This window comes from Hemicordylus capensis, chromosome 13 (genome assembly GCF_027244095.1).
Source record: "Hemicordylus capensis ecotype Gifberg chromosome 13, rHemCap1.1.pri, whole genome shotgun sequence".
NCBI lineage: Eukaryota > Metazoa > Chordata > Lepidosauria > Squamata > Cordylidae > Hemicordylus > Hemicordylus capensis.
The window spans coordinates 9625746-9646180 of record NC_069669.1 but is presented as its reverse complement, the minus strand read 5'-3'; the positions used below and the strand labels follow the sequence as shown (position 1 = coordinate 9646180).

At 52.3% G+C, this 20435-nt stretch overlaps 3 protein-coding genes across 4 annotated transcripts in view; 1 reads left to right on the top strand and 2 right to left on the bottom strand.

Annotated features, from left to right (window-relative positions):
* Positions 1-15654, top strand: part of LOC128336663 (glucagon receptor-like) — a 28287-nt gene extending 12633 nt beyond the window's left edge. Inside the window, exons 8-14 of the mRNA XM_053276665.1 lie at positions 2432-2591; positions 3621-3681; positions 6483-6552; positions 11086-11174; positions 11391-11529; positions 12775-12816; positions 13510-15654. Of these exons, the coding sequence (XP_053132640.1) occupies positions 2432-2591; positions 3621-3681; positions 6483-6552; positions 11086-11174; positions 11391-11529; positions 12775-12816; positions 13510-13581 (633 nt within the window). The 3' untranslated portion in view covers positions 13582-15654. The remainder of the gene's footprint in view (positions 1-2431; positions 2592-3620; positions 3682-6482; positions 6553-11085; positions 11175-11390; positions 11530-12774; positions 12817-13509) is intronic.
* On the bottom strand, positions 8072-9922 carry LOC128336664 (uncharacterized). Its single transcript, XM_053276666.1, has one exon. It carries the CDS (start codon positions 9289-9291, stop codon positions 8593-8595), a length of 699 nt encoding a protein of 232 aa, XP_053132641.1. The 5' UTR covers positions 9292-9922; the 3' UTR covers positions 8072-8592.
* ANKS3 (ankyrin repeat and sterile alpha motif domain containing 3) overlaps positions 15546-20435 on the bottom strand; it is a 26323-nt gene continuing 21433 nt past the window's right edge. For both annotated transcript variants that reach the window (XM_053276663.1, XM_053276664.1), the window contains exons 15-17: positions 20336-20419; positions 19531-19625; positions 15546-18284 (exon numbers count right to left, since the gene is read on the bottom strand). In XM_053276663.1, coding sequence (XP_053132638.1) covers positions 19543-19625; positions 20336-20419 — 167 coding nt within the window. In that variant the 3' untranslated portion in view covers positions 15546-18284; positions 19531-19542. The remainder of the gene's footprint in view (positions 18285-19530; positions 19626-20335; positions 20420-20435) is intronic.

Genomic DNA, 20435 nt, shown 5'->3' with positions numbered 1-20435 from the left:
GTTGGCTACAACTCCCAGCATCCCTAGCTCCAGTGGCCTTTGGCTAGAGATTATGGGAGCTGTAGTCTACAAAGTCTGGGAATCCCTGTTACAAGGAATACTGGTGGGGAGAACCTCCAGCCTCAGAGGCAGGAGGCCTCTGAATACCAGGTGCAGGGGAGTAACAGCAGGAGAGAGGGCATGCCTTCAGCTCTTGCCTGTGGGCTTCTCATAGGCATCTGGTGGGCCACTCTGGGAAACAGGATGCTGGACTAGAGGGCGTTGGGCCTGTTCGAGCAGGGCTGTTCTTATGACTCAGATCCTGGGTGGCTCCATGTTGCTGAGACTCCTGTGCAAGGGGGAACTGGAGGCAGTACCTTCTGCATAGCCTGGATACAGTCCTGCTTTCATCATCCAATGCAGACGTGTCCCTTGAAGACTTCCCAGTTCTAGCAGAGGCCCTTCCGGCACTACTAGAGCCAGTACTTCTCAAATCAGGCATGGCCTCTTTAAGGAAAAGATACTTCCTTGGAGAAGGGGTGGGGCTAAGACACCCTGCCTGGGCAGCACCCTCAAAAGATGGCAGAAGTTGCTGGAGCAACACTCCATCTATATGGTAGTACTGACTCAGCCCCTGTGACCTGGCTTGGAGCTGTCCAAGGTCCTGACTTCCTGCACTTGGAGCTGACCAAGGTGCATGTTGCTCCAGCATCCCTTGCTAGAGTAGAGACCCTGGCTTAGGCCACAACAGGATATATTGCCTGCTTCTAAGTGGGTGCTGATAACTGACAATTTAGCTAATTTGGCAATTTAGCTAATTCTGACAATCATTGACAATGTAGCTAATTTTCTGATTGCTAGTTCTGCTTCTCTGTCCCTGTTCTCTCTTCTTACCATATTTACCCAAATCCAAGACTAGTTCCCCTCCCCCACCAGGTTATTTGATGTTAGAAATTGGGGGTTTGTCTTAAATTCAGAGTCCTTTTCCTTTGGGGTAAGTACAGGGTATAACCTGTGTTTAACCTCTGTTTTTCAAAGGGGTCATCTTGAATTCAGAGTCATCTTCCATTTGGGTAAACAAATGTGTGTATTGAGGTTTTATTGTTTGATTATATATTTGTTTTAATGTATTGTAAGCTACCTTGAGCAGGCTTTTTGCCTAGGATGGTGGGACATACATTTTATTTATAAAATGTATAGAATGTATTCTATGTATAGAATAAAATGCCAGTATAAATAAAGAAGATGGACCGATGGAAGACGTAACCTCTTCCTCTGCATGTTGGGGCAGCTTCTAAGGGTGGGTTAGGCTCTACGTATCTGGGGGAATGAGGTGGCAGAACGGACTGGACTGCTTCTATTTATTTATTTTTATTTAACATAGCTCAATGGAAGAGAATATTTGTATACCGCCCACTACCAAAGTCTCTAGGTGGTTTACAGCAATAAAACAAACCAAGAAATTTTAACAATTAAAACAGATACAAATATCAACATTTATTTATTTATCTATCAATATTTATTTAATATTCTTAATTTTTAAAATATTCTCCTCTTGAATGATCCTTCCCCATAAAGGCCATGAACTCTGCCTCCTTTTATGATTGTCTGGGGAGGCCTGGTTACCGTTGCCATCGGCTCGTTTGGTAGAAACTCAAGACAGGACCTTCTCTGGCTGCTGCAGGGCTTTGGAATATGCCCCCTGTCAAAATAAGAACATCTTTGGTTGCTTTTTAAAAGACCCTCAAGATGCACCTGTTATTTCAGACTAAGAACCTGTTGTTCTTAGTCTGGAAAATAGGGAGGAGAACTGGTCTTGTAGCAAGTATGAATGGTCCCCTTTGCGAACTGGTGTCTGCCCTTGTTTGCATTTGGATGGGAGACGTGTGAGTTTGGGGTGTGCACAAAACCAGCTGGCCCAGTTTGGTTTGAGTCTGGACTGGACCGGGCCAGTTTGACTTTGCCCCCCCCATCAACCCCCCCTGGTTTGGTCTGGGATGTGTGTGTGTATTCACGAGTCTTTTTACATTTTTAAAAAAGTACTTACCCTCTCGGGGGACTTCTCTGAGGCCGTGTGTGTGGGTGTGGGTGTCCATGGAGGTTCTCCCCCCCGCCGCCAGCCTCTGTTGTGGAAAAAACTGCCCCGTTCGGGCGTTCTTCAGCCCATTCTGGCCTTTGTCCCATAGCTGCCGTTTTGGAGGCCGCCGTGCATGTGTAATGGGCCCCTGCATGGCCGGTTCATGACGGGTATAATACAGGTTATACCCCTTTTTAACCAAAGGGCTCTGATTTACGACAACTCCCCTAATTTCTAAAGGATGGGGCTAGTCTTGGATTCAGTTACATGTGGGGGTGCTTCGAATCCTTGCAAAAGTACCCGCAACTTCCGCATCCCATCCATTCCTGCCGCTCTCCAGTTGCTGTTGACATCCCCTCTTCCTTCTGTCCGTAGGCGGCGATTGGTTGCCGTGTGGCTCAGGTCCTGATGCAATACTGCATTCTGGCCAACCACTACTGGTTCCTGGTGGAAGCGGTCTACCTGTATAAGCTTCTGATTGGAGCGGTGTTTTCCGAGAAGAATTACTACACCCTCTACCTCTACTTAGGCTGGGGTAAGGAGGAGGTGGGGGGGTGGAACGGGATTGCTGGTTGATCTGGGCACTGCTTGGTTTGCGGAGGATGCTGAGAAAATCTCGGGAGCACACCTGCCGGATCGTAGGAGCCGATTCAGAGGAGCACAGAAAGCAGGGTCGCCACATTCAAGCTTCCCCAATCCGGGCGGCCCAATTTGCACATTAGGCAAATTATGCGGCAACTGATTTGCATTTTATTTATTTATTTGACAGAGTTGTTTACTTCCCCCTCCTTCTCTGCCCTCCCATGTGATGGGCTCCAGAGTAGAATCCGGTCATTCCGGGCAGCGCCTTTGAAATCCGTGTAAATCCAGGTGGAATTTAGCAGCCGGGTGGAGGAACCAAAATCCCTGAATTTAGGAAACTAGCATCGAAAGAGGATAGGCTGAACGCTCCTCCCTGAAATGTTTATAGTGAAGCATTTAAATCAGGGCTTCTCAAACTTGGATCCCCAGATCTTTTGGGACTACAACTCCCGTCATTCCCAGCTGCAGTGGTCCAAGGATGATGGAGGTTTAATCCAACAACATTGGAAAGACCTGTGTATGAACCCTGATGTGAAAACCCTTTGGTGTTTTTATTCCCATGACCTTAGTCATCTTACTCCCCTTCTCGTTTCTCAGTCCTGACCCAAACTACCTTCTTGTCGTTTGATGAACAATCTGCCTGATTCTTGGGTAAGACAAGAGGGCAAAACAGATCACATGCAAGTTGAAAACTTGCAGAATGGCCTCTTGCAGAATGGATGCTGGTTGCAGAACTGGCATTTCCTAGGTGATGGGCCTTCTTTGAGTTGACTTAAAGCATGATGGCGGGCACGTCCATGGTTACAAAGCTGGATCAATCCAGCCTTTTGACTTTCCCCTCTTCAGATAAGCCCCACCCTAAGCATGAGCAGTGGGGCGCATTGCTGACCAGTATGCTGAAGGCGGGACTTCCTCCACACACACACACACACACACACACACACACACACACACACACAAGTTTTTTCTGTTTGATTTGCAGGCACCCCTGTGGCTTTCGTGGTGCCGTGGATGGCGGCCAAGTATCTGAAGGAGAATGTGGAGTAAGTGTGACGGTGCTGGGTGGGCCCCCTTCATGGTGGAGACTCAAGGTCTGGGGGTGATTGTCACAGATGGAATCATGAGTTATGCAGAGGAACAGAGCAAGCTGCCTTATACTGAGTCAAACCATTAGGCCATCTGGCTCAATATTGTCCACACCGACTGGCAGCGGCTTCTCCAAGGTTGCAGGCAGGAGTCTCTCCCAGCCCTACCTGGAGATGTTGCCAGGGATGGAACCTGGCACCTTCTGCAATCAAAGCAGATGCTCTACCACTGCGCCACATCACACCAGAAGGTACAAAGGGACCCCCAAGTAGATTTCTAGGCATTTGCAGTATCTCACCCAGGGTTAAAACCTAAGAAAAGCCCTGCTGGATCAGGCCCCAAGCCTATCTAGTCCAGCATCCTGTTTCACACAGTGGCCCACCAGATGCCTCTGGGAACCCCACAGGCAAGAGATGAAGGCATGCCCTCTCTCCTGCTGGTGCTCCCCTGCAACTGGGATTCAGAGGCATCTTGCCTTTGAGGCTGGAGGTAACCTATAGCCCTCAGGCAAGTAGCAATTGATAGACTTGTCTTCCATGAATTTATCTAAGCCCTTCACCATCTGGGCTGGTGGCTGTCACCACATCTTGTGGCAGAGAATTCCACAGGTTAATTCTGTGTTGTGTGAAAAAGTACTTTTGTCCGTCTTAAATTTCTTGATGTTCAGTTTCATGGGATGACCCCTGGTTTTACTGTTATGTGAGAGGGAGAAAAATTTCTCTTTCTCCACACCATGCATAATTTTATAGACCTCATGTCTCCCCTCAGTCATCTTTTTTCCTAAACTAAAAAAACCAGGTGTTGTAGCCTTGCCTCATAAGGAAGGTGCTCCAGGCCCCTGATCATCTTGGTTGCCCTCTTCTGCACCTTCTCCAGTCCTATAAGGCCCTTTTTGAGGTATGATGACCAGAACTGCACACAGTACTCCAAATATGGACACATCATAAATTTGTATAAAGACATTATAATATTAGGAGTTATATTTTCAATCCCCTTCCTAATATTCCTTAGAATGGAATTTGTCTCTCTCACAGCTGCCGTGCACTGTCGACACTTTCACCACGACCCCAAGATCTCTCTCCTGGTCAGTCACTGACAGCTCAGACCCCATCAGCGTATATGTGAAGTTGGGGTTTTTTTTGCCTCCAATACTTGCTTACATTGAACCACATCTGCTATTTTGTTGCCCACTTGCCAGGTTTGGAGAGGTCCTTTTGGAGCTCCTCAAAATCTGTTTTGGATTCCACTATCCCAAATAGATCGGTGTCGTCTACAAGTGTGGCCACCTCACTGTTCACCCAACTTCTAGATCGTTTATGAACAAATTAAAGAGCACTGGTCCCAGTATAGATCCCTGGGGGACCCCACTTCTTACTTTCCTCCATTTAGAGAGCGTTCCGTTTATACAGAAGCTGAGGGTTTTGGGATTATTTCCCCAACTTGTAAAAAAAAAAAAAAATCTTCTTGCTGGTCTTGTGCCAGGTGGATAGAAGGATGCAAAGTCCTTCTATTTAGAGAACTGTCCATTTAGCACGTCCCCAGTAGCACATTTTCTTTCAGGCCTTGTATTGTCACCCACAGGGTTTCTGTGGAGGACTCCGGTCCTCCTAGGTTTAAATTCTATCCCTTCTTTAGCATACAGTGCTACTCCACCCCCAATCCACCCCTCCCTGTCTTTTCTGTAGAGAGTGTATCCAGGAATAACAGTGTCCCACTGGTTCTCACCGTTCCACCCAGTTTCTATGACGCCCACTATATCTACGTTTTCATTAGCAACCAAGCACTCCAGCTCACCCATCTTGGCTCGGAGGCTTCTGGCGTTGGCATCGAGGCACCTATACGCTGAATCATGTGCCTGGTGTGTGCTACCTTTCTTGTGGCCATTTGATCTCTCTGACCAGCCAGCACAGCCTTCTGTCTGCTCCTTACTTGCTTCTGCTCTGTCCCCTTCTGGTTTATCTGAAGCAGTTATACCCTCACACCTTAAGGGTGGGCATTTGCCGAACTGGATTCTGCCCAGCTCCTGTCGGCTATCCCCCAGGTGTCATTTTAAAAGCTGCTCTGTGGCCTTCTGGATTTTAAGTGCCAGCAGTCTGGTGCCATCTTGGTTCAGGTGGAGCCTGTCTCTTTTGTACAGGCTTGGCTTGCCCCCAAATGTATCCCAGTGCCTAACCAATCTAAATCCCTCCTCCTGGCACCACCGTCTCATCCACACTCTGTCAATCCCACTAGCCCCGTGCGAGGAACAGGTAGCACTTCAGAGAACAAACACTACACTGGGGGTCCTGAGCTTCAATATGTTACCTAACAGCCTAAGTTCTAGTTCCAGGTCCTCCCGACTGCATTTCTCAACACCGTTGGTGCTGATGTGCACCACGACCGCCGATTCCTCCCCAGCACTACCTAAAGGTCTATCTAGATGCCGCGTGATATCCGCAACCTTCGCACCAGGCAGGCAAATCACCATGTGGTCTACACATGGGTCACAGACCCATCTCTCGATACCCCCAATGACTGAATTGCCCACTATTACCCCAACCCCTGGAGAAGTATTGCTCCCTTACCCCCCAGAGGAGTATCCCCTGTGCAAGAGGATATAGGCTCATCATCCACGGAAGGTGTCCCTTCTAAGGGAGCGTTTCCCCCTTCCTTGGAATAATGTCCTCCTTCCCAGAGGCCTCCATTCTCCATGACAGCAGAGGAGACATCAGCCGGGGGTGCCTCTCTGACATCCTTGCGTCTTCCTTTTGTGTTGCAGGTGCTGGGCATTGAACGAGAACATGAATTACTGGTGGATTATTCGCATCCCTATTTTGCTGGCATCTATGGTGAGTGCCCCCCCCCCCCTTATGACTGTGTCTGGACTGAAAGGGGGGATGTGGTACCTTTCTGGAATAGCATAGTGGGTAAGAGACTTGGCTACAAATCAGCAGGCCCCCAGTTCAAATCTCACCTCTGCTCTGTAGCTGCTTGCCACATCTACCTGAGAGTCTTATTCTCCTTCCTGTAGGATGTTTTGAATGTCAAGTGTGTGAGTGCGGTCAAGTGTGTAAGTGGTCTTACACGTGTGAGCACTGTCAGATAGTCCCCTTAGGCGATGGAGCCGCTCTGTGAAGAGCATCTTCATACTTACATGCAGAAGGTTCCAAGTTCCCTCCTTGGCAGCATCTCCAAGCTAGGGCGGAGAGAGAGAGAGAGAGAGAGACTCCTGCCTGCAACCTGGGAGAAGCCGCTGCCAGTCTGTGTTGGCAATACTGAGCTAGATGGACCAAGGGCCTGACTCAGTATATGGCAGCTTCCTAGGTTCCTATGTCTTGGGGTCTACACCCTTATGCCATCTGCACATATGCATCCTGAAGGGAGTCTTGGAGGACTGTACCACATACTATTTCTGAACTAGGAATCTGATTTAATTCATCTCTTGCCCAAATGCACCTATGGTTGCACATCCCTCTCACTCCCCAGGGGAATCAGGTTTTAGAAGATATCTATCATTCTATGCATTCCGTACATTTGTGTAAAAACATGCATTTAAATGCAGGTTTTGCAACGTTTTATCATAGGAACACAGAGAGCTGCCGTCTACTGAGTCAGCCCCCTGGTTCATCTAGCTCAGCACAGTCTGCTCTGACTGGCAGCAGCTCTCCAAAGTTTTAGACAGGAAGATTTTCCAGCCCTACCTGGATACCAGTACAGAATAGGAAATATGTGAAAATCTTTTTTTAAAAACGTTTTTTTAAAAAACCAGATTCCCCCCCACCCCAGCGATGGAAGAAATGTGGGACTTTTTAACAGAAGAGAACAGAATGGAATTTGATCTGTCCATCCCCATGAATATTTAAAATGGCTCTCACAGGCAGAAGTCAAACCAAAAATGATTGAAGGGGACTTCAAAGGGGCCACAGTAGCAGAGCATCTGCTTCGCATGTAGGGAAAATACCCTGACAGTATCTCCAGATGGGGCTGGGAAGGATTCCTATCTGAAACCCTGGAGAGAGCTGCTGCCAGTCTGTGTTGGCAATACTGAGCTAGATGGACCAAGGGTCTGCCTCAGTAGAAGGCAGCTTCCTATGTTCCCAAGTCAGCTGGGGATGGGGCTGTTCTTGGCATGCAGGAGATGTCCAGGATTGAACCTGGGACCTTCCGGTAGGGCTGAGAGAGCCTGCTGCCTGAAACCTTGGAGTGCTGCTGCTGGTCAGAGTAGTAGACCAGTTTTAGCGAGATGGATCAATATTCTGATTGGTATAAAGCTGCATTCCAAGTGCCTATAACTTAAAATCCATCGCCGGGTGTGTCGTCTGCATTGCTTTCAACCCCTTTGAACAGAACTTGGGGATACCTTCCTGGTTTGTGTTTGGAGGAAAAACATTTATTTGCTCAGCGTTCCCCCCCCCCCGTCTTCACATTTCAACATGGGGGGCCCCTCCAAAACACTAAAACACCGCTTTAGTGAGCAATGTTGTCAAAATACCAGCACGAAAGGGAGAACGGTTGATGCTTCCTGTCAGCTCTAGAGAGTGGAAGGGTCGTGAAACCAATCACTTGGGGAGAACTGGGGGGGAAGAGAACTGTAGTTTGTGTCTTGCTTCTGCGTCTTCTCTCCAACCCTGGGAACCTTGCAGTACTTTCAGACGATCCTCCCTGCCACTTGTTTACCAGTAGGCCAGCCCCAGGGCGCCCGGGGTGAGTGGAAACCTCTGTCCCCCCGTCCCCCAGAAGTGCCAGCGGTCTGGGGCTGCGTGGAATTTCCTGCGTGGAAATTGGGCGCACGTGCAAGGTGGAGAAGAGAAGCGCCGTTACGCCAGAAAGGCCAATCAACGTTCGCCGACAAGGCAATGCCGAGAAGGCTCTCCTGGGCCCGCGGTTCATCAGACGTGGCTTGCGGGGTGGTGGCTGGTGGCGGGTGACGCTGGCGCGGCTGTGGTCTTCTTCACCAGGGGCCCCATAAACGCTTTCCAGAGCTGAGTCACCGCCTTGCTGTGAGTCGTGAGCGTGGCAGCGAGAAAGATGACGCAGAAGAGCAGGGCGAACGTGCTCACCACCAAGGCGGCCGTGTTCAGGTTTTTGGCTTTGCGGCCCAAGGCGTTGGCCCGCTCCACGTCTCCCATCACCTTGCGGTCCCGCGCCCGGAAGGAGTAGATGAGGGCGAAGAAGCCCAGGCAGCAGCAGTTCAGGAAGATGGAGTTGAAGAGCGACCAGACCACGTAGTCCCGGGAGACGAGCATCGGGAACATGGTGCCGCGGCGGCTCTGGGTGCTGGGGAAAGCGGGAGGGGACAGGTTCATGGGCTGGATGTAGGGGGCGGTCTGCCTGCGCCCGTCCCGGACCTGGCTCAGTTGCAGGTTGAGAGTGGCTGGCGGGAAGGCGTGCTCGTGGGGGCCAAGCTGCTTGTTGAGGGAGGCGGCCATCAGAAGGGGGGCCTCCTTGATGTCGCTGCTCTCCGGGTGCAGAGCGGCCGCCGGAGAGGTCTGTGTCGTCTTGATGTCGCCGAGCATTTTGACGGAGGCCGTCTCGTGGGAGTCGGCCAGCGGCTGCTTGGAAGAGCGGGGAGGGGGGTTATCCTCCATCGCTGGCGGCGGCGGCAGAGAGCCCTGCTACAGCGGCAACCCGGGGGGGGTTCAAAAGGGAGGGGAGGCTGCTGCCGCCAGGGTCCAGCAAAGCAGGGTGATGGGAAACAGTGGGAGCAGGTCCCAGTCGGGCAGAGGCAGTGAGGGAGGCCGCGGTGCCACTTCCGCCTGAACGTTCTGCCCGCCGCGTTGCTAAGCGACGTCTCGAGGGACTAACTGTCAACTGCCAAGCCCGGGCCACCCTTGCCGCGCTGGCGGCCCTAGCCACGGGTTGAGGCCATCTGGAGCCTCTCATGGCCCAGTGAGTGGCTCAGACTGGGGCAGAGGGCATTCTTCCCACTGCTTCCCTGTGTGTCCAGAAAGGTGCTCCTACTCTCCTTGGGAACCTGCCTGGGCGTGAAAAGCTTTGGAGAGGAAGCAGACAGGGGAGGTGGTCTTCTTGGTGGTGGCTCCTCCTGGATGGGACACCCTCCCTGGAGAGGCCTACCCGTCACCTTCATTATGGGGTTAATGCAATAAAGGAGGAGAGCTGGTCTTGTGGGAGCAAGCATGAATGGTTGTTTTTGCTGAGCAAGGCCCGCTCGGGCTTGCATTTGGATGGGAGAGTACATGTGAGTGCTTTCAGGTAAAGCAGGGCTGCTCAACTCTGGCCCTCCTGCAGATGTTGGCCTACAGCTCCCATAATCCCTGGCTATGGGCCACTGTGGCTGGGGATGATGGGAGTTGTAGTCCAAAAACAGCTTGGTAGGGGGCCTAAGTTGAGCAGGCCTGGTGTAGACAGTACTGAGCTAGACGAGAAGAGGGGAGCTGGCCTTGTGGTAGCAAGCATGGCTTGTCCCCCTTGCTAAGTAGGGTCCTTCCTGGTTTGCATTTGGATGGGAGACTATAAGGTATAACATGTGAGCACTGTAAGCTATTCCTCTTAGGGGATGGAGCCGCTCTGGGAAGAACAGGAGATTCCCAGTTCCCTCCCTGGCATCTCTAAATTAAGGCTGAGAGAGCTTCCTGCCTGCAACCTTGGAGAAGCCGCTGCCAGTCTGTGAAAACAATACTGAGCTAGATAGACCAATGGTCTGACTCGGTATATGGCAGCTTCCTCTGTTCCTATTCAAGCTGATTGCAGGGGCAGTAACAGGCCAATGGGGCTGTAGCTCAGTGTCAGAGCATCCGCTTTGCATGCAGAAGGCCCCAAGTTCAATCATCGGTAGCATCTCCAGGTAGGGCTGGGAGAGACCCCACACACAGGCACAGCAGTACCCTTCCTCTATGGACGCATTTCAGGAGTTGTGTGTGCCAGTTCACTTTTTAAATGAACACAGGTACAATCATTCACACAGAAACATGTCTCTGTATATAGACATCTGTACCACCTAATGACGCAGCAGGGAAATGACTTGACTAGCAAGCCAGAGGTTGCTGGTTCAATTTCCCGCTGCTGGTACGTTTCCCAGAATATGGGGAACTCCTATATTAGGCAGCAGTGATTTGGAAGATGCTGAAAGGCATCATTTCATACTGCGGGGGAGGCGGCAATGGTAAAACCACTCCTGTATTCTAGCAAAGACAACCACAGGGCTCTGTGGGTGCCAGAAGCCGACACTAACCTGACAGCACACTTCACACTTGTACTACAAGATGTCTGCATAAGGCTAGCGATTGTGCCGAATTTTGTACAATATAGAAGAATGAACCCCAAATCGGAGAGGGCGAGTTGGGGTCGTGGGTATCAAAGATCTCTGCCTCTTCCGGCAGAAACCTCTCAACGCGCTCCGCTCTCTCTGCTCTCCCCGCTAGATCAACCTGCTGATCTTCATGCAGATTCTCAAAGTGATCCTGGCCAAGCTGCGAGCCAATCAGAAGGGCTATGCGGACTACAAACTGCGGTACGTGTGACCCCTGGGCCCTCGAGGAAGCCGGCTAAGAATCCAGACTCAATACGGAGGGGTGCTTAAAAACGGCAAGAGCCTCTTCGTTGACTAAAAGCCACCCGAGGGGATTCGGATGGGACATGGCCGCTCACCTGGTTGCCCTTCTCCAAAGCAGCGCCGTGCCCCGAGCGGGACTACTGATACTAATCTTTCCAGCTCTGTTTCTCCTAGATTAGCCAAGGCCACCCTCACCCTCATCCCCCTGTTTGGGATCCACGAGGTGGTTTTCATCTTCGCCACCGACGAGCAGACGACGGGCGTCCTGCGCTACGTCAAAGTTTTCTTCACCCTCTTCCTCAACTCCTTCCAGGTGAGTTGGGTACGGCGGGCTCCGTTTCCGGGTTTCCTTTTTGCTCCTCCGCTGAGTGAGCGTTTTGCCGTCCCTGTTTTGCGCCGGGAATGTTTCTGCACACAGCTTGCCTCTTGCTGGTTTTGCCAAAACCCCTTTTAAAGATTTAGAGTTGTTAATACTTTTCACGTTGGGTTTTAAATGTTTTTAAAATGTTGGTTGAAGTGGTTTTAATTGCAGACTGCCCAGAGACACAAGACTTGGGCAGTATCGAAAGATGGTAGATAATAAAATCAATCAAGCTATCCAGGTTGGTGGCCATCGCCACATCCCGTGGCAGAAATCTGACCATCAGGGCAACGGCTGCAACGGAGGCTTGCAGGCCCTCCTGAACAGGACCAGCTCTCTCAGGTCTTTGGCCATGCTGGCTGGAGATCTTGGGGATTATGCCCAACGACATCTAGAGACCCAAATTTGAGAACCCCTGGGCTATGTGGAATAGGGAGTGGAATAGGGAACTGGAGTTCGCTCAAAGGGAGATCACAGCAATTCAGCCGGACCGCATTCCAGAGGGAAGGTCTCCTGCCCAAGCTGGAGAGGAGAGCTGGTCTTGTGGTGGCAAGCATGAATTGTGCCCTTTGCTAAGTAGGGTCTGCCCTGGTTTTCATTTGGATGGGAGACAACACGTTGGAGCTCTGTGAGATCTTCCCCTTAGGGGATGGGGCCGCTCTGCAAAGAGCATCGACATGCTTGTCTGAAGAAGGTTCCAAGTTCCCTCCCGGGCAGCATTTCCAGACAGGCTGAGAGAGATTCCTGCCTGCAACCTTGGAGAAGCTGCTGCCAGTCTGGGTAGACAATTCTGAGCTAGATGGACCAAGGGTCTGACTTGGTAGGAGGCATTTTCCTATGTTTCTGTGGGCTCACCCCAACACTCTTCTGAGCAGAGCTCACACCAGAGACCTTGTGACCAAAACCCACCCAGTTTTGCGTCCCTTTGCCTCATGTATTGAAGAGGCTTAGAATCCAGATTTCAAGAGCATAGCGTGCAGGTTTACAGTGTGTAAACTGAGCTCCGTTTACACACACACACACACACACACACTCCTGATCTTACCTGCTCTAGTGCAGTAGAGGGAGAGACACTCTTGGGCATCTGCTCATCACCTTGGACATGCTCACAACAGTGGCCAAGAGCGTTTCAAACCAGGGCCCCTGGTGTCTCAGAGGCTGGCAGGCTTATGCTGTGTGTTTCTCTTTTTAACACAGGGATTCCTGGTTGCTGTGCTATACTGCTTTGCAAATAAGGAGGTAGGAACCCATCGGAGTGGGGAGCTGGCCTGGTGGTAGCAAGCATGACTTGTCCCCTTTGCTAAGCAGGGCCTGCCCTGGTTTGCATTTGAATGGGAGACTGCTGTAAAATCTTCCCTTTAAGGGATGGAGCCATAGCTTAGTGGCAAAGCACTTGCTTGATGCAGAAGGTTCACAGGTTCAATCCCTGGCATTTCCAGGGAGGCTGAAACCTCAGAAAGCCACTGCCCGCAAGGACCAATGGTCTGATGTAGTATAAGGTAGCTTCCTAGGTTTCTGTGTCCATCTCCTACATTTCTCCGCAACCGTCTCCAGGACATATTTTGGGGCATGCAACTATCTTCAGCATCGGCTAACCCTAAGGAGCTTCACCGCCTCCTGCTTCTGGGCACAATCTGGACACAAGCTAGAGAAGCATTTCAGACCCCTCCTGTGGTTTTCTTTCTTGCTATGGACAGTCCAGAGTTTTAAAAATTATTATTAGGTACCCTTACATTGACTTTTGGGGTTGTTGTTTTTTAAATTTCTAAGATGATGGGAGTTGTAGTCCAATCAGGCACTCAAGGTTGGGAGCCCCTGATCTGGACTACAAAGCAGATTAGCAAAATTCACGGTAGGAGGGAAAGCACAGGTGTGAACTTATTAGGAGCCAGACACAAGTCTAACGTGCTGTACCTTTCCGTGTTCATCCAGGTGAAATCTGAAATGAAGAAGAAATGGCAGCTTTGGAAACTGGACCACCCAGCCCTCTGCTGTTCGCAGTGAAGGAAAGAAGGCCATACGCGCTGGAAAGGGAGCACCCAGAAGCAGTCCAGGTGGTCCTTTGACACAGCCTTCAACTTTCTGTCCCTTTAAGGGACAGTATCTGGCTTCGTGGGCAACCAAGGATTGCGTTGGGAAGATTCTCAGTGACTGTGGCTTGATTCCCAGCTCTGCCAGAGGTGGCTGCTCAAACCAGGCACATAAACCGGGAGATGAGGGTTGAGATATGAGGAACTATCCTCTTTGCTAAGCAGGGCCCACCTTGGTTTGCATTTGGATGGGAGACTATGTGAGCACTGCAAGATATTCCGTAGTTTAGTGGTAGATTATCTGCCTCTCATGCAGAAGGCCCCAGGTTCAGTCCCTGGCAGCATCTCCAGGTAGAGCTGGGACAGACTCCTGCCTGAAACTTTGGAGAGCTGCTGCCAGTCAGTGCAGGAAACACTGAGCCAGTGGGCCCAATAGTCTGACTCAGCATAAGGCAGCTTCACACATTCCTATGAAGAGGACGTTCCCTGTACATCCTTGACATTTTCAGGACCGGCGGAGCAAGCGGTGCTCATCCTTCGCATCTAGGATGGAAGCCACCAGCAACTCTAACCCACCACCTTCCGAAGTGTTTCCCGTCTCGGGAGAAAGCAAGGCCCCCAAGTGGAATCGACAGAGGAGAGAAGATGGCACACCATTGTTGTCCACCTTACACAATGTTGATTCCTAATCTGTGCTCTGGTGCAGCCCTGATGCGACGCGATACGGACCGAATCGTGCCTTCAGCTACCCTGTTAGACACAGTCGCCACCACCTGCCCTGGAGGACTGATCTCCTCGAGCCTACCACCATGCCAAATTAGCGACATTCCTAAGAAGAAGTCTCTGCAAGTTTGGGGAGGAGGTCACAACTCAGTGGTAGAACATCTGAAGGTCCCGGGTTCAATCTGTGGCAGCGTCTCCAGGTAGCGCTGGGAAAGACTCCTGTCCGAAACCATGGAGCTCTGCTGCTGCCAGTCAGTGCAGACAATATTGAGCTCAATGGACCAGTGGACAGACTCGGTAGATGGAAGCTCCCTAGGCTGCTAGTTCATGGGGTAGAAGCTCAGCCGTAGAGCATCTGCTTCGCATGCAGAAGGTCCCAGGTTTCATTCCTGACAGCGCTGGGAAAGAACCCTGCCCGAAGCCTTGGAGAGCTGCTACCAGTCTGTGTAGACCATCCTGAGCTAGATGGACCAGTGGTCTGACTCAGTAGACAGCAGCTCCCTAGGCTCCTGATGCATGGCATTTTGCGAAGAGGTATAAGCTCAGCAATTCCAGGTTCAATCCCTGGCAGCATCTACAGGTAGGGCCCGTTGCTGCCACCAGCCACCCTCCCCGGCTGTGCTGGCCCCCAGCCAGATTGCGATGGCATCGGGATGCCAATTTTTTTGTGTGAGTCGGCATGGAATTGCTAAGCTGGGTCCACCCTGGTTTGCATTTGAATGGGAGACTACATGGGTGAACACTATAAGATATTCCCCTTAGGTAGTCTTCCTTCTCTGGGAAGAGCAATTGCCTGCTGGCATGCAACAAGTCCCAGATTCCCTCCCTGGCAGCATCTCCAAGATAGCTTGAGAAAGATTCCTGCCTGCCGCCTTGGAGAAGCCGCTGCCAGTCTGTGTAGACAATACTGAGCTAGATGGACCAATGGTCTGACTCAGTAGAAGGCAACTTCCTAAGCCACATCATGGCAAGAGCTTTCCCTACGGCTGGTCCAGAACTGAAGCATGCTACATCCATGCAGAAGCCTTTAAGGAGCAGATGCATGCTCTGCTTTGAGATGCACACCAGTTACCCCACTGCCTGGCTAACATCTGAAAGAAAAGACTACATGGATCCAGCAACATTTCTCCAGCGATTCTAGAGTGGCATGCAGAGAACCATGCTGTCGCTGGCCTAAGGATCAAGGGTGCAGTTCCCTCTCGTTAAAACAGAGGAAGGACAGTGCCGTTGAGACGCTGGGTCAAAAGATTGATTTATTTGCAACAGTGCATGTTGAATTTGTCACCAAATATAAGAATTGGGAAAGAAAATGCTTCCCCCACCAGCCCACCAACTCCACTGTCATGATATAAATGTTTGGCTACTGGAGATAGCGCCTCCCCCCGCCCAATTCCTGACTTCCACTCTGAAAATAGCCTGCAGGGGGCGCTGGCATCAACCCAAGGGGAAGCCGCCACAGCACTGTTCTGGCCACTCAACTCTCTTGTAGCAGAAGATACTGGCTCAACACAGACAGGCAATACATATATATAGTACACTTTGAGGATTAAAGGTTAGGACTGGCTGTTTGAAAAAGCACTTCCCCCTTCCCCTTGGCCTATCAAAACCACTTGCAGCTTTTTTTATAGCCACCAATGCTTTGGTCTTACATGGAGTGGACAAGCCCTATCTGGGCTATATTGTTTTAGCAGGCGCTCACTGGAACACACGCACCTCTGTGCCAAAAACAAAAAACCCTCTTGCTTGCATGTAGAAAAATCAAGGCTAGCTTCACACTTCGCACAGAATGGGAGGCTTGGCTGAGATGTGGCAGCCCCACTTGCGGTCTTGGGAACAATATTCCGAGATTGGTGAGTTCATGCATCACACTCAGTCTTGGCCTGGTCTACCCTACTTGTGGCAAGGGATTGGCAATCTATCCCGCTCTTTAAATCTCAGTTGCAGAGGTGCCGTGCTGCAAGTAGGGTAGAATATGCCAGGAATTCTACTGGGCATGATGTACACACCCACTAATCTTGGCGTATCCTTCCTGAGACTGGAAAGAGGGCACATACCCGGTTCTAAGCTGTTAGATCTGTACTGTGTGCAACTTATGCCAGCCTAGCTGTCCGATTCTATCCCAGCCTTTGGGCCCGACGTCTTGGGTGCCCAAATGCCACTGGACTACAACGCCCATCATCCCCAGCCACAAGGGCCTTGGGAGCTGTAGTCCGGCAGCATCTGGGGACCCAAGGTGGGGAATTCCTGCTCTTGGAGGAGGGGTTTCATAAGATGGAGGAGCAATTATATATCATCCTGCCCTCAACTTGGAATGGTATGGGCCAGACACAGGTTTACTACCTCATTGGATGCTTGCGAGGTTTAAGGTGAGCAAGGATGAGAACAGCCCAAACATTTGCAAGACAGATATTAGGGTAAGAGAAGCCTCCAACCCTAATTTGGGAGCCTGTGACTTGGGCTCCCAAATCGGCCATTGTGAGAATCCTGCAAGAAAGGCAGGACGTGGTGAAAAGGAAGGTGTGCGCACATGCATGTGTGCACTTACCCTCCACCCTCCCTCTGCAGCTGGGTACTTGTTCTCGACTCCCCGCTGCCGCCGGCCTCCCCCTGCCCCAGCTCACAGATGAGCATTTTCCTCTCCGCCGCCCTGGCATGTAGAATTCTCACGATGGCTAAATCAGGAGCGTGCATGGCTGCCGAATTCGGGTCGGATGCATCTCCTGCCCCAAGGCTGATCGTGAGGACAGTCCTATTAGAGACGCCCGCCCACACCCACGTCTTTTCTCCTTGCCAGGGAGATCAGCAGGGTTGCATCCACAGCGGCCTCCCACATCCTGCTAAAAACGGGTGCCATCTCTGGGAAGCCAAGGCCCAGAAGTGCTGCCAGCGTCCACGCTCCGGGTTATTCCACACCTCCGTGTCGCAGAACACGAGTCTGCCGCAGAGCAGATGTTGGCTACAGGCAGCTGTGCCTGCCTCCCTTGCAATGATACACACACTCCTCGTTTCATTTGCGCATTCCCGACATCCCGCCTGAACATTAGCCTTGAGCGAAGCGGACGAAGTCGCAGGGGAGCATGTGGGCTGACATGCGCTCGTCAGGAGCAGGTCAGAAGAACAACAAGGTTACCTCTCCTCCCAAAGCGAGTTGGGACAGGCTTCGCAAGACACTATTTGGCTTCCATGAGGAATAGGTGCATCACATCCCGCGTCACCAGCACTGCCGGCTTATGCTTCTAGTTGAGCAGGGGGAACCCACTGTCCTGAGCCCCAGGGGCTAGCTTGCACCCCCAGCCCACTTAAAATCACCGATTTCCATATAAAAGTTTAAAAACCGTGTTAAAAATACCAGCCACCCTTGTCTCTCTTCTTGCCCATCCGAGGCAAAGTGACCCCCATAAAAACAAGAGCGGGCTGTGCTCAGAGGGCCCGGGAAAGTCCATGCCCTCCTGCGGAATCGAGGGAAGCATCGCTCTAACAGACCAACCCCCCGCGATAGAGGACAAGTTCCCGGGACACAAGTGCCCATTCTTGCCATCTTTCCTCTTGTCCGTATTTGGGGGTGGGGGGGAGCGAGGGGAAGGACAGACAGAGAGAGAGGAACCCAGCTGCTGAAACCAAGGGCCCTTCCAGAAATATCAGACCACCTCCCACCACAAGAGAGCCCACGGTCAAGCTGCCCAAGCTCGGAATTCCCAGGCTCAGGAGGGAAAGCTTTGCTCACGGTTCTTCCGGTTCCGTGGCAGGATCCAGTCGTAGCCCCTCCGCCGCGGGGTCTCTGCTTCGCCCCGCAGACTTGACAACCCTTCTGTGCCGTAGCATCCCACCAGCGCCCCCTGGAAAGGGAGCGATGGCTCTGGCCGCAGACTGCCTGTGCCGTCCCGCCGGCTCCCGCACACTCTCCCCCAGGCAAACATCGCTTCCGGGTGGAACCGTCACCCGACGTCAGGTTCTCTGCAAAGGAGGCGACAGCAAGTCAGACAGAAGAGACCTCCTGCCATCGGTAGTGGCAGTGGCGTTGCAGGGGTTCGGGGAAGCTTTTCGGCGGGGAGGCTCGGGCCTTTGGGGATCAGGGGGTGGATGGCATCCTCACACCACTGTGCAGTACTTCAGGGGTGCAATCCAAGAGGGGGAGAGAGAGAATAATTGGCAGTGCTCTATTCAGGCACCATTTATGGACCCCCACCCTCAGAACTGGCGCCCTAGACGACTGCCTAGGTCTGCCAAGTCGACAGGCCGACCAACTCGCTTGCACATGAAATATGGGGATGGTAATCCTGAATGGGGAAGTAACTGAATGGTCGTGCCCCTGCCTCCTTTGCCCAACAGGGGCAGGTGGGCCCCCGATGCCTGCCCGCCCACTTGATCTCCTCCCTGCTTGTGCTATAATCACATCACCGTGCAATGCGGCAACGTCCGCGCAGAGGCGGAAGCAATGAGTGGAGACGGCGAGGAGAGCAAGGGGGTGCCCGGGCGGACAAGAGGGATGGGGAGCGCCAGCTCGGTTGCCTGCCCACTCAGACCCCTCCCCACAACTGTCTCGTGCAGGGATTCTCAACGTCGGGACCCCAGATGCTCTTGGACTTCAACTCCCAGAATCCCCAACCAAAGGCCACTGGAGCTGGGAAGTATGGGAGTTGAAGTCCAAGAATCCATATGGGGACCCAATATTGAGAATCCCTGGTCTCGTAGATGGGTCGGCCCTGGGGAAGGTGGTGTCGAACCTCCAATTTCCGAGGGGAGCAGATACCATCGTGCAGGAGAAGCGACAGAGAAGGCACGGTTCTGCACTGCCGCCGGATGGCCCAGCGGCAGCTGCAGACAGGCCTCTCACGATCCCCTTAACATGCGGTGGGGAATCACGCAGAAGGCGGCGCTCTCTGAAGCAACCGGGGCTTTAAAAAAGCCGTTCAGGGCTTTAAAAAAGGTACTTTACCAGCCCTTTGTACTTCGCCCAGAAACTTCTTGGCAGCCAGCACAAGCGTTTTAGAACAAGGCATAAGGTGGCCTCCCCGGGACACTCCCCGCACCATCTGGCTGCCGCGTTTGGAGCCGACTGAAGATGTCGGACTCTGCAGAAGGGCAGCCCCGTGTAGAGCGCTTTGCAGTGATCCAGCCCAGAGGTCACCAGCAAGCGCCCCTGTCGTGAGACTTCCATTCAGACGCGCACTCCCTCCACCCATCGGCACTCTCCACTCACCTTCCTCTGCTGCTAGGGCTGTTTCCGGGCCGGCTTGCCCTTCTCTGGACTTTGTAGCCTCTCAAGAGTCCGGCCGACTGAACGCAGGGCCTTCCCTGGGGACACAAGGGAGCTCCGTCACCAGAGAGGGCCGGGGGCAGAGGAGGTCTCCCGCGGAGAGGACGGGACAGAAGTGGTTGCCCTCCCCACCCGCTGCGTAGCCAGGTTGCAGGCACTTGGCCATCTGCCAGTCACCCCTTCGCTTGACACTCAACTCCCCTGGGGCTAGTCGAGCCAATGAGAAGGCAGACCTCCCCCCCCCCCCCGCCCCAATCGCCTGGCGTCCCACACAGCCACCCCAACCACAAATACAAGGAATATTTATAGAATGCTCTTCCACCAAAGCTCCCAAAGCAGTGACGGAGATACAAATAAAATGGCTCTGTCCCCAAAGGGCTCACCATCTAAAAAAGAAGTGTAAGGCACACCAGCCACACCTCTGTGCGCAAATGCATGGCCGCCACAGGAGGAGGAGTCCGCCAGCAAAGAACTGCTGACCCCTCCCCATGGGGTCTTGCCTGCTGATCCCTCCAATGGCCGCTGTGTGTGTGGAGAAGGTGGGGGGAGAAAGGGGGCAAGCGCCACCCTCAGATCGGGTTCACTGCATGGCCTCTGCTAGTGGAAGTTACATCACTGCTGCCCACCAATTTGGTGCCGGATCTCACATTCATGGTCAACTTCACACCCATCAGCCGCCCCCCCATAAAAAGAGAGTTGTGTTGGGCCCAACAGAAGAGGACAGGAAGGCCACGTCATCTCGCCTTACCCACTTCTCCCACGCGCTCCTCCAGAACAGCCGACAGCTCAGGCAGGCTGAAGACCTCCAAGACGGCGGGCCAGCCTTCCGGGCCTAGGGGCAAAGAGCA

What these genes read in the sequence shown, in the direction of transcription:
- LOC128336664 (XM_053276666.1), bottom strand. Translation starts at nt 9,291, where the DNA reads ATGGAGGATAACCCCCCTCCCCGCTCTTCCAAGCAGCCGCTGGCCGAC.